This window comes from Lipotes vexillifer, unplaced genomic scaffold, assembly GCF_000442215.2.
Source record: "Lipotes vexillifer unplaced genomic scaffold, Lipotes_vexillifer_v1.1 scaffold575, whole genome shotgun sequence".
NCBI classification, from domain to species: Eukaryota; Metazoa; Chordata; class Mammalia; order Artiodactyla; family Lipotidae; genus Lipotes; species Lipotes vexillifer.
Genome location: NW_006780198.1, coordinates 964,359 through 975,512, shown reverse-complemented (window position 1 = coordinate 975,512; position 11,154 = coordinate 964,359). Strand labels below are relative to the sequence as shown.

At 63.2% G+C, this 11,154-nt stretch overlaps 1 protein-coding gene across 1 annotated transcript in view; it reads right to left on the bottom strand.

Moving 5' to 3' along the window:
• Positions 1-9,553, bottom strand: part of ESPN (espin) — a 39,020-nt gene extending 29,467 nt beyond the window's left edge. The window contains exons 1-2 of the mRNA XM_007453290.1: positions 9,260-9,553; positions 5,939-6,132 (exon numbers count right to left, since the gene is read on the bottom strand). Of these exons, the coding sequence (XP_007453352.1) occupies positions 5,939-6,132; positions 9,260-9,553 (488 nt within the window). The remainder of the gene's footprint in view (positions 1-5,938; positions 6,133-9,259) is intronic.
• Between the last annotated feature and the right edge of the window lie 1,601 nt (positions 9,554-11,154).

Below are 11,154 nucleotides of genomic sequence, written 5' to 3'. Positions count from 1 at the left end.
CAAAAAAAAAAAAAAAAAAAAAAAAAACTTTTTGGCCATGCCACGCAGCTTTCGGGGTCTTAGTTCCCCAACCAGGGATCGACCTGCACCCTCGGCAGTGAAAGCAAGGCGTCCTAACCACCGGACCGCCAGGGAATTTCCCCTTTACCTGCCTTTACATGGAGCAAATCTCTCCACACTCTCCCTCAAATTACCTTCCCCCCTTACTGTCCCCATTTCAGTAAAGGACACCAGGCCACCCTCCCTTGAGTCCAAGCTCTAGGAGTCTTTGGCAACACTTGACCCTTGAGTTCTTTACCAAGTCTGAGTCTCCCAAGCAACCATCACATAATGATACTTTTCTTCCTCTTGGGAACAAAGATGATATGGACAAACTGTAACTATTAAGCAAGTCACCCTGAAGACACAAAAGAAACATGGAATGCTCGGTAACCGTTTGATAGAAATCTCCGTCCAAGATTGGTGCCACCTTACTGTGACCGTTGCCACTAGGAACAAGGAGTGACCTGCCCATAGAAGCAGACTCCAGTCAAAGAACAGCATTTCCAGTGGCCCTCCCCACTGGCAATCATTTCTGCCCCAAGGGAGGTCTGGTAGGGGATGATCTCCACAAGGATTAGATCTGGCTGTGAGGTAAGTCCGCTCTGAACAAAGACTCGGAAGGAGCCTTTGGCGGTTCCACCTCTCTTATCCTCTAATCACGCCTCCTGACTTATTTGAAATGAACCCAAATGAGGCCTGGCCCAGTGAAGCAATGCAGCCCTGATTTCAGGAAGGTTCTAGAACAGCCAGCTTTACATCCAATCCATCAGCAAGCCTGGAATATCCCCAGAAGCCTTCACTGGTCTGCAATTCTCCCAGCCTTCCAGGCCCTCCTGGCTCGCAATGAAGCCAAGCGGGATGCCCCCTCAGGCCTCTGCCCCGGCCAGTTCCACCTGCAACGCTCCCAGGCCAGGTCTTGGCACGGCTGGTCCTCTCCCACTCGGCTCTCACCTCCTCAGTGGGGCCTTCCTGGACCCCCTCAATTTAAAGAAACCCCCCAACCACTTCCTACGAATACCCCGTTTCACTTCATAGCACTTGTCCCACTTGAATTGCCTTGGCACGTTTTTCATGCATTCCAGGGACACATATCACGAGGCTGCCACACGCCAGGGCGGGGCAGAGCCTGAAAACAGTGGAGACCTGCCCTCTCAAGCTTGGTTCCACCAGGGCTGCCGGACACACCCTGACACACTGGAGAATAAGCAAGAACGTCTCTGCGTGTACACGTGCTCTTGACCTGGCTCCCTCCTTGCCCCTGGGAGCCCCCCAGGTTGTCTCCATGAAGTCGTGAGGACTCACTACATCCCTAACGCTAGCGGGGCTGGGCACTTAGGGTACACGTGGATGCTATTTGTTGACTGGATAAATGTGGGAGTGAGCGAGATGGGCAGGCAGGCCCGGAGCTCTGTGATGCCTCCTCGCACGTGGCCTCAGCTGGTCCGTTTGCCAGACGGGCCCTGGGAGGCCCAGAAGGGAGTTCCGTCTGAGGTCGCAGGCAGTGAGCTGCTTGCAGGGCCGGACAAGACCCAGGGATCCCAGACTCCTCAGTCCTTCAGTGAGTATTTACAGAGTATCAGGCACTGGGCGTACAGGATGTGGAAGAAGAGATGTTCTCATTGCCTGGGGAGACAGACGGTAAGAGGAGGTGCTGAGATGCACAGAGAGTAATGCCAGGTAATGAGGAGGGTGCGGTGGCGGGGAGAGGAGGCCGGAGAGGAAGCCTGGGAGGGAGGGCGTGTCTTCTTGGGGTGGGTGCTGATCTGAAGGAGGCCTGGGGCCCGCCTTACTGAGAAGCCGAGATGGAGCAAAGACTTGAAGGGGAGGAGGGAGCGGCTGTGGGCTCTCTGGCGAAGAGTGAGGCAGCGGGAATGGCCTGTACAAAGGCCAAAGGTCGGAGGGCGGGAGCAACAGGAAGCCCAGGAGGTAGCATAGAGGAGGTGGAGGTCAGGTACGGGGGTGCCAGAGCGAGGAGGGCCTCTGGGCTGCTGTGAGGAACCAGCTTTCCCTGTCCGTGCGAGAGAAGTCTGTGGCCGGTCTGGGGATCTGACTTGTGGTCTCCAAGGTGGGCACAGCCGGACAGGAAGTGGGCAGGGGGGAGGGCAGAGAGGCCAGCTGGGGCCCCAGTGACATGACAGGCTTGGACCAGGAGTTACCGGTGGAGGTGAAGGCTGTCCCCACTGAGAGGGGCTTCTCATGACTCCACCAGGCCCCTCCTTTCTCAGAGCCTCCACCTGGGTTAGGGTCCCCAGTGTGCCAGTGTGGCTCCCCCCAGGCCCTGCTGTCCAGAACACCAACAAGTGCCCGGCAGGGAAGGGCAGCCCCAGGCCCAGGCCTTCTAAGGGGGAGCTGAGCCATAGGCCTGGGGCTCCCTAATAGGCGAACAGCTAAGGTTTCCTGTTCAACGCAGGGGCTGCCTGAACCCTTCCAGCTGGACGGGGCCCCAGGAGGAGCCAGGCTCCATGAAGCTTGGCAGTAAGGGAGGAAAAGGGGGCCACCCAGGTGAACTTGAAAAGGCCCTCAGAGGTGAGCGTCTGGCCCAGGAATGGGAGACAGACCCAGAGAGGAGGTGCAGTTTGGCCAAGTCCACACAGGGAGCTGGTGGGACCCCGGGTGGTCAGTTAGCCTCTCGGAGACAGCATTTCTGTATCTGCAGCACCATGAGGCAGGGACATTTGTCTGTTTGGTTCACCGATGTATCCGTGACACTTGGAATATTGCCTGGCCCAGAGCAGGTGCTCAAGAAACATTAGTTGGATGAGTCAATCTGTAAAATGGGCTGATTACAGAGCTACTGCCTAGTAGCAGGTGAGGCTCAGACTACTGCTTGGTGTCAGACCCCTAGGAGGCATTCAGCAGGTGGGAGCTGGTCCGAAACCTTTGCGCAGACTGGTTTTCCAGCTCTCTATGACTGGTAGACCACGGTGGGGCCCCAGGAGGAAGGAAAGGCCTGGAGCCCTGCCCCCAACCCTCCCCAGCCTCCGTGCTCAGGCCTAAGGGTCCCAGCTGAGCCCAGGGCTCCCCTCTGCTTACTGAGGCCCCCAACAAGCACATGGTCGAGGCGTGAGATGGTTCCTGGGCCCCAGGACCCTGCTGGCAGGATGGTCGGGAGCTGTGAGGGCTACCTGCTCCTGTCCCTTCTGAGCCCCAGATGGGGACGTGGACTCGTGGCTCTGCTCCACCGGCCACTAGTGCCCCTGGCCAGGAGGGCTGACCCTCCTGACTCTACCTCCTTCAGACCCAGGGCCTGAAACAGCCCCAGCCCCACTCCTGCCAGCCCCCGCGCCTCTAGCTGAAGGACTCGTTTCCCCAGGGGGCTCAGAGGGAGGGTCCCATGGGGCAGCAGCCCCTGAGGTCACGGTGGCAATTCCTCTGCCTCTGGGAGGACTTGCCCAGTGGACTGGGAGAGACTGGAGGAGGGGTGGGTGGGTACAGGCCGTCGTTCCTGCAGTCCTTTCTAATTCCCCAAGGTGCAGCCCAGCATTAGCTGGGCCCTCCCCCGAGGCCGCCCAGCCCTCCTGCGGCTCTGTAGCTTGTCATGGCCATGGCTCATGGCCGCCCACAGCCTCCCGGGCAGGATCGGGTTTCCCACCGGTAGGAGCTCTCCCTCCATCACCTGCCGCCAGGGAGAGCTGAGCCCTTGTGAATAATTCACAGTGTTTCACAGCAGGCCAGGGAGGCTCAGGAGAGCGGGGGCAAGGGCAGCCTCTAAAGCTAGGCTGCCTGGGTCCCCTGATTGCACCCTGCAGCCTGGGGCAGCCTGCACCTCTGCCCCTCCCCAGCTCCCAGCCCCCCGCCAGCAGGCCCTACCTCAATGCCTTGGGGGGCAGGAGTCTCTACTTCCGAGTTAGGGTGTGGGCACTGGCCCCCAAAGCCCCCCGCCAGCAGGCCCTACCTCAATGCCCAGCACCCCCTCCTGCCTGAGCCCAGCCTGGCAATCACACAAAAGTGCCTCCTTATCAGCCAGGTCACGCGTTGTCACTGTGGGAATGGAGCCCCAGGCCTCTGTCCGCTTCCCTGAGATTCACGGGGGGCTGGTGGCTCATCAGCCCAGGCCATCTGGCCACAGAGTCGGTGCCAGGGCCCAATCACGGCCAGCACCACAGCCTGGCCTGGGAGCACCAGGGTCCCCCGGGCCCTGAGCCTTTGAGGGTGTCCCCAGCACAGCCAGAGCCTTCCTAAGGCTGGAAGCCCAGCCCATGGAGGCTCATCCTAGGCCCCAGACTTCTCAGGGAGGAGGGACTCAGGGGCCAGGCTGGGGCTTCACCCCTGCCCCCCACCAGCACTTCCCGGGGCGGGGCAGAGCCCCCTCAGTTGACACCATTGGAGCTAAGTTGGCACGGCCACCAGCCTGACTTCCTGGGGCCCATCATGCGTGATGGGGGAGGCCGGCAGGTGCGAGAGGATGACCACCGCCCGTCTCTCTCCTCTTAGGGCCCCAGTGTCCTCCGTGATAAGTGATAAGTGAGGGGGTGGTGTCAGAACCACCTAGGTGGGGGGTGGGGACACGCACAGGGGCAGCGCCCCAGCCCTTACCTGGGGAGTCTACGTCGAGTCTGCGACCAGACCCCCAGGGTGCTGATGGCTGCACTCGAGGGTGTTTGGGGTCTCCTCCTTGAAATCCCACTGATTTTGGTGTGACCCGGACCTTAGCTCGTCCAGGAGCAGAGGGTTCGCGCCAGACTGGTGCCCAGTGGCCTCTGGCAGGGATGGCTGTGAGGAGACCCCCGGCTGGTCTCGCACGAATCAAACCAGGGAACCCCTTGCTTAGCAAGAACGAGCCAGCTCAGCTGTCCTGGTCCCGGCCTGGGGGCTTTGAGCTGCTCTGTATCCACAGCAGCGTGCCTGCACCCAAGGGGCTGCCAGACGCAGCCACCCTGCCAGCGGGCCACGGGGCCAGGCTGGCCCCCTGCCGCTCCCTGGTGCCCAGTGGCCGGGCAGGCGCCCTTAGGAGTGGAGCCAGGGGTGAGGACAGACCCTCCCGCCTTGTGAATGCTCTCCTCCTGAGGCTGGGTCCTCTGTCACCACTTATTTCCCAGGTACCCCCTTGAACCGATGAAGGTCACCAGGCAGAGCCCCAGTCTGTTGGGTCCCCAGGGCCACCGATGTTCCACTCCCTCAGACAGGGTCTGGGTGGCTCTCCCCCAGGACCCCTGCCTCCCTCTGGGTGCACCTGGCTCCCTCCCTCCCCCAGGACCCCGTCCCCACGACTCCTGTGCTCTTCAGTGAACCCCATTCTTCTGCACACCCCACCCCACCCTGGGGCATGCCCAGCCCACTGCTCAGCTGCGTTCTCAGACCAGCCGCTCGCCTTGCGAGGGCCGGGGAGGTTCGGGAGCCCCATCCCCCTGGGGAGCGGGAATGAGCTGGCCGGCCACAGGAGAGGACAAGCTGCCCTCTGACAGGCGAGGGCTGAGGGCCCAGGAGGCAGGGTGGGGGTCTGGCAGGGGCCGTCTCCCATCACTGCTGGATAACGGACGTGGCTCCCCCTCCTTCTTGACTGGGGGTCAAGGAGATGCTCTTCACCCCTACGCCCCACTTAGGACAGTCCTGCAAAGTAGCACAGGTCACAGCCAGAGAGCCGCCTGCTGCAGGCTGTAAGCATCCTGGAGACGAGCGAGGGGTCTGCGTGCACAGCCGCTGCAGCTCAAGTGCAGCTCGTACTGGGGGAGTGTCTGCTTGCAGGGCTCTGGGGCACGTGTCTGCGGGCAGCCCATCAGGAGGGGAGAACCTTCGGCCTCGGTGGGAGCTGTCTCTGGCCAGGGCCCTGGCCATGGGGATGGCCCAGAAGCACTAATTCCCCCGGTGTGCTGGAGGGGCGCGGCCGACTGCAGGCGCCCCCCCAAGAGCCCTGGCCCGCCCCACCCAGAGGCCCCCTGAAGCGGAGGGTCCTTACTCAGGGTGGTGGCCGACGAGGAGCCTCAGGGAGGGGAAGTCTCCTTTGGCGGCGGCGTAGTGAACAGGCAGGGCGCCTGTGTCTGTGGCCACGGTGGGGTCCCCACCGCCGTGACGCAGCAGCCAGTTCACCACCTCAGGGTGGCCGAAGCGGGCAGCCAGATGCAGGACTGTGGCACCAGAATTGTCTCTGTCCTGTGGGAGGAGAGCCCGTTAGTCCTAAGGCCTGGCCCTGCCCCCATCCCTCGCTCAGACCGCGTCCTGCATCCCACCAGCCGCTGGGGCAGTTCTGTCCTCAGGCACCTAACTGGCCCTCTTTGAAGCTCAGTCCATAGCGGCAGCACGGTGCCATCCATGCTGGGCTTTCTGAAGCCTGCAGGGCACGCTGTCATCGCCCCAGCAGGAGCACCTGCCTGTCACCCAGGTGCTCAGGGGACACCTGAGGGAACCGCTGGGCCAGGAAGAGTGGGCTGTTGGGCCCTGCTGTCAGGGGTCGGGGGAGCAGCCCCTGTGCCCAACCCCCTGCCTCCTCCCTCTCTTCCTCCCCAGGTCTCACAAGGGGAGAGGCCTCCGGGTTGACGCATCTCCAACGACCCAACCTCAGTGCAGAGAACTGCCCCACCGCCAGCGGACTCCCTGCTCCCAGCCCCCCGCCCCGAACAGGCTATGTCCTTGCCTCTGGCTACTGGTGGGCAGGGCCGGGGCAGTCAGCCAGTGGTGGTACGTGTGGGATAGAGGCAGACCCTGGGGAGGGCTTGGGCAAGACCCCTCCCAGGCACCCCAAAGGGGACGGGTCGATGGTTTAGGCCCAGAAGTGTTGAATGAGTCTTCCGTGAACATCCAGGTGTGTGTGTCTCTTGCGGGAGGGGGTTGGCCAATGCTGTTTATGTGACCTGCAGGCCAAGACGGACAGACACCCAGAAGGCTGGACTCAGAGGCTGGGAGTTTGGGACAGTGGGCACCGGTTCTAGAACAGAATGAGCTCCCAGCACCAAGCACGTGGGGTGACGGAGAGGTGGGCAGGGAGCTGGGCAGGGGCACGGGGAAGGGGGTGGGGCGGCCGTGGAGGCGGGCACGGGTTACCGGGGTCAGAGAAGGGAAGCTGCTCTGCACGCCCACCCCCACCCCCGCCCAGAGAGCGGGCACCACGGGAACAGGTGTGGCCGAGGCAGGGGGTGCTGGAGAGACCCTGAGCTTAAGGAAGGTGAATCTCAGTAGCATGAGAACCTCTGAAGCTCCTCTAAGAAATGCAGGGAAAAGAGGGGACAGAGGGAACGGGGCCCAGGGACACGACGGGGAGGTCACGGTTAGGGGCTACGGGGTGGGGGGCAAACAGACCGGCTGTTGGGCAAGGAGAGAGGCAGGGAGGAGGGGGGGCAGAGAAAAGAGTCTCGAGGGAGCGGAGGACGATGCTGAGACTCCTCTGTGTGTGGAATGCCTGGGGAAGGCCAGAGACAGGTGCAGTCTGTCCTCCTGAGCCCAGGGGACAAGGCTGGCTAGAGGTGACCCAGACAGGCCCATACTGAAGTATGCCCTGCGCCCCAGCTCTTGAGAAAGGCCCTCACTTCCCACTGGCCTTGGGGATTGTGGGTCTGAGGCCCCAGGGGGTCCTGCTGGCTCTGGGCCTCTGGGTAAGTGTGGCAGTAAGGAGAGAATCACAGGCCTATGACCTGTCTCCGAGCTCCAACAGCTACGTAGGCCCCAGGAGCCTCACGTGCTATGGCCCGCACCCTAAAGCTGCTTATCTCCCTGAGCTGAGCAGGGCCCCGGATCTAGGTCATCCTCCCCCTACATACACACTTCGCCCCCAGCACCCAAGCCCGCTGGGGCAAGAGAGTGGGAGACTTGATAAGCTGGGCACAAGGTCGCCTGCTCCTTGTGCTGGGGAGGCTTCTGGCCAAGGCTGGACACCGGGATCGGGGAGGCATGCCACCTCCCAAAAGAGTGGGCAGGGACCATGTGCCAGGAACTCCTGATAACAGAGCTAGCCCGGAGATATGGGGCCGGGCCATCTCCCAGGAAGGGTGGGATGGGAGGCCTGGCCATCCTGAGGCCAGGAGGTGGGGGGATGGGGTCTGGGCACTGCCAGGACACAGCCAGCGAGCTCAGAGTCGGCCCTGCTTCCTCTCCTTCTGTAGCCAGTTTACACAGCCGTCCTTGTACGTTGGAAAGCAGTTCTGTTCCTCCCTCCACTGGCTTTGCCCTACAACCACGGTATCGGGCAAATTCCTAACGGCAGCCTATGAGACCCTGTGGGACCTGGCCCTGCGGTTTTCTCCCTCCCTCACCCCGCTGCAAACATGCTCGCCTCCCTGCCGTCCCTGCTACAGGACAAGATGCGTCCCCCTCAGGGCTTTGTACTTCCTGCTCCTTGGGCTTGGAATTCTCTGGTCATCACCTGGCCACTTCCCTCCCATTAGCCAAGACTCCCTTCAGAGGTCACTCCTCGGAGGGGCCTTCCCTGGCCACTTTGCCCACGCAGCTCCCGTCGCTCCCCACCACGTGGCCTAGCAGTACCTGGCGTTACCTGGTTTACTTTCTAGACTGTGTGTTTGCTGTTCATTACCCCCATGGACTGGCGGCTCCCGGAGATCAGGGGCGCACCTGAATCCCCGGGCCTGGAACCTGCTGGATGCTCTGTGTCCAGCAGGATTCTTCAGGAGAGCTACACATGAGGGCCTGAGCTGCCTTCTCCAGCTCAGGAGAGGCCAGGTTGGCTAACACCAGCCTGGTGGCCATTGAATGAGACCCACTGGGGTCTCAGGGCAGGAAGACTTGGGCTGGGCTGAAGAAGCTGGGAGGCCAGAAGGTGCCCATGTCCTGGGATCAGCTCAGGTCCTTGGGAGGCCCCTCATTACCAGCCTCCACCCTCCCCTCGCCTTAGGGACACATGCACCTCAGCCTGGGGTGGGCTGTAGGATTTTGTGCAAACCGCCCCCACCCCACCCCAGCCCCCTGCCACTTCCCAGACCTGATCCTGGAGGACATGGGCTTCTGACTCGAGGCCCTTTGTCCCCCTCCCCTGCCCACTCTCCGGGACTCCCTGGATCACTGTGTTTCCCCCACCCCCCAGCTTAAATACTATCCCAGTTGAGCCCCATTCCATTCTGGTTTCCTATCACCCAGATGCTCTTCTAGGCGGTGGCCAGGGCTTGCCAGGGCATCTGCCCGGGTACTCTCAACCCGGGGAGCCCACCCCGCCCCAAGCCCTCTGGAGAGAGCCCCCAAGCCCACCCCCCGCTTAAGACCCGAGGGCTCCAGACCAGAACTCTCTCCTGGGGAGGAAGCCCCCCCGGGTGCCCCGTGCGCGGCGCGGACTCACCTGCACTCCGCAGCCGCCGTGAGAGAGCAGCCACATCAGGCAGCTGAGGTGGCCGGTGGCGGCGGCGTCGTGGGCCGGCGTGGCGCCGTTGCGCGCGCTGGCCGCGGCGGGCAAACCGGCCTCCTCCACCAGGAAGCGCAGACAGTGCAGCTTGCCGGCGCGGGCCGCGTGGTGCACTGGCAGCGCGTCCAGCGGGTCGCGCAGCGAGGGCCCCAGCAGGCGGGCGGCGTGCAGGGACCTCAGCACGTCCAGGTCGCCCTGGCGCGCCGCCTGAAGCGTCTGCTCCAGGGCCATGGTGCCGCCCGCGGCGCCGCGACCCGGGCTCAGCGCGGCTCCCGGGGCGCCATGCGTCTGTCCTCGGGCACCGGGAGAGCCCGCGGCGCGACCGTCGGGGCCTGCGAGTGGGGAGGCGGAGCGGCTGCCGGCCCGGCCTCGGCCCCGCGCTGCCTCGCCCGCTCCGCTCCGCCTCCGCCGAGCTCTGGGGCTGGGGGCCCCCGCGGCGCCCAGCCTAAGCCTCGGGCCCGCCCCCCGCGCCGCCTCCGCCCGGCCCCGCCCGCCGCGGTCCGAGTCCCCCGCCCGCCCGCCAGCCGCAGCAGCGCCGAGGGCCGGACTCCGGTGACAGAGGCGGTGCGCCCAGGGACTTCTCTCCATATTTACCTCCGGTCAAAAAGCAGACCCCGGGACTTCCCTTGGTGGTCCAGTGGTCAAGAATCCGCGCCCCCAATGCATGGGGCGCGGGTTCGATCCCTACTCGGAGAACTAAGATCCTACAGGCCGCGCCGTGCAGCCAAAATATTTAAAAAGAAAAAAAGCAGACCCCGATGATCAGAGCCGTCCAGGCGCTGGGGGACACGAGCCAGCAAACGATGCCCGCGGTTCCAGAGAGTGACAAGTGTGATCAGAGCAGGAAAACGGGGACTTAGTAAGTTATAGGGGCTACGTGGGCAGTCGGGGAAAGGGGAGGTGCGGTGGGCTGGCTTTATTCAAAGGCGCGTAAGTAGGCGCATTCCAGGCGTGGGAGACTTCCAGGGCAAAGGCCGTGCGCTAGGAACAGGCCTAACAAGTCCCTCAGGGGCTCTGGGGCTCTGGGTCTATGCCCTGGCAGGTGACCATGGGTGCTGGGCGCTCAGCCCTCCTCGGTCCCTCCAGACCCCCAAGAACTGCCCACGTAGCCTCCCCGAGGCAGGGAGGGAGAGAAGGGGAAAAGGACAGTAATGCCTGGTGGGCTCTGGTTTCCAGATCTAGAGACCCTGGCCTCAGAGAGCACCCAGAGCTGCCACTGGCTGTCTGTCTGAGGTGGGGGAGTCAATCGTGAGCTTGAGGGCCCGGGGCTGCCGAATGGAGAGAGACGGGAAAGCAAGGGCTGGGGGGCAATGAGGAGGTGCGCCAGAGCAGTTGCCCGGAGAGCAGGGCCAGGACCCCTCCCCAGGGGGGCAGGATGGCCCTGGGAGGGCAGCAGGCCAGGAGAGCACGCGTGCGCCAAACCACCCTGCCTGCTTGGCCGGAAGCCCTTCGTGGGAGCTGGAGGGAGGCACAGCAGGCTGGACAGGAGGAAGAACTGCTAGAAGATGGGGGCTGTGTAGCTGTGGGAGCACAGTCAGCACACCGGCAACTTTGAAACATCCTGTGCCCTTCCTCCCCGCCCTCCCCGTCACCCCCCACCTCCCCACTGAAGCCCCTTGAGGGCTGTGCACTGGGCTATTTCACCCAGCGGGTAGCGGGACAGGCACAGGATGGTGCTGGAAATGCCTTAGAGGGAAGCGCCTTCCAGGAACAGTGGGAATCCAAGTCCCTGGGACCAACACCAGGTGGCGCCACGTGCAATGGGCTCCAGCGCTCCATGGCACCCTCCTAAACTGGAGCCTCTGGGCCTGAGTGGCCAGGTGGGTTTCCAG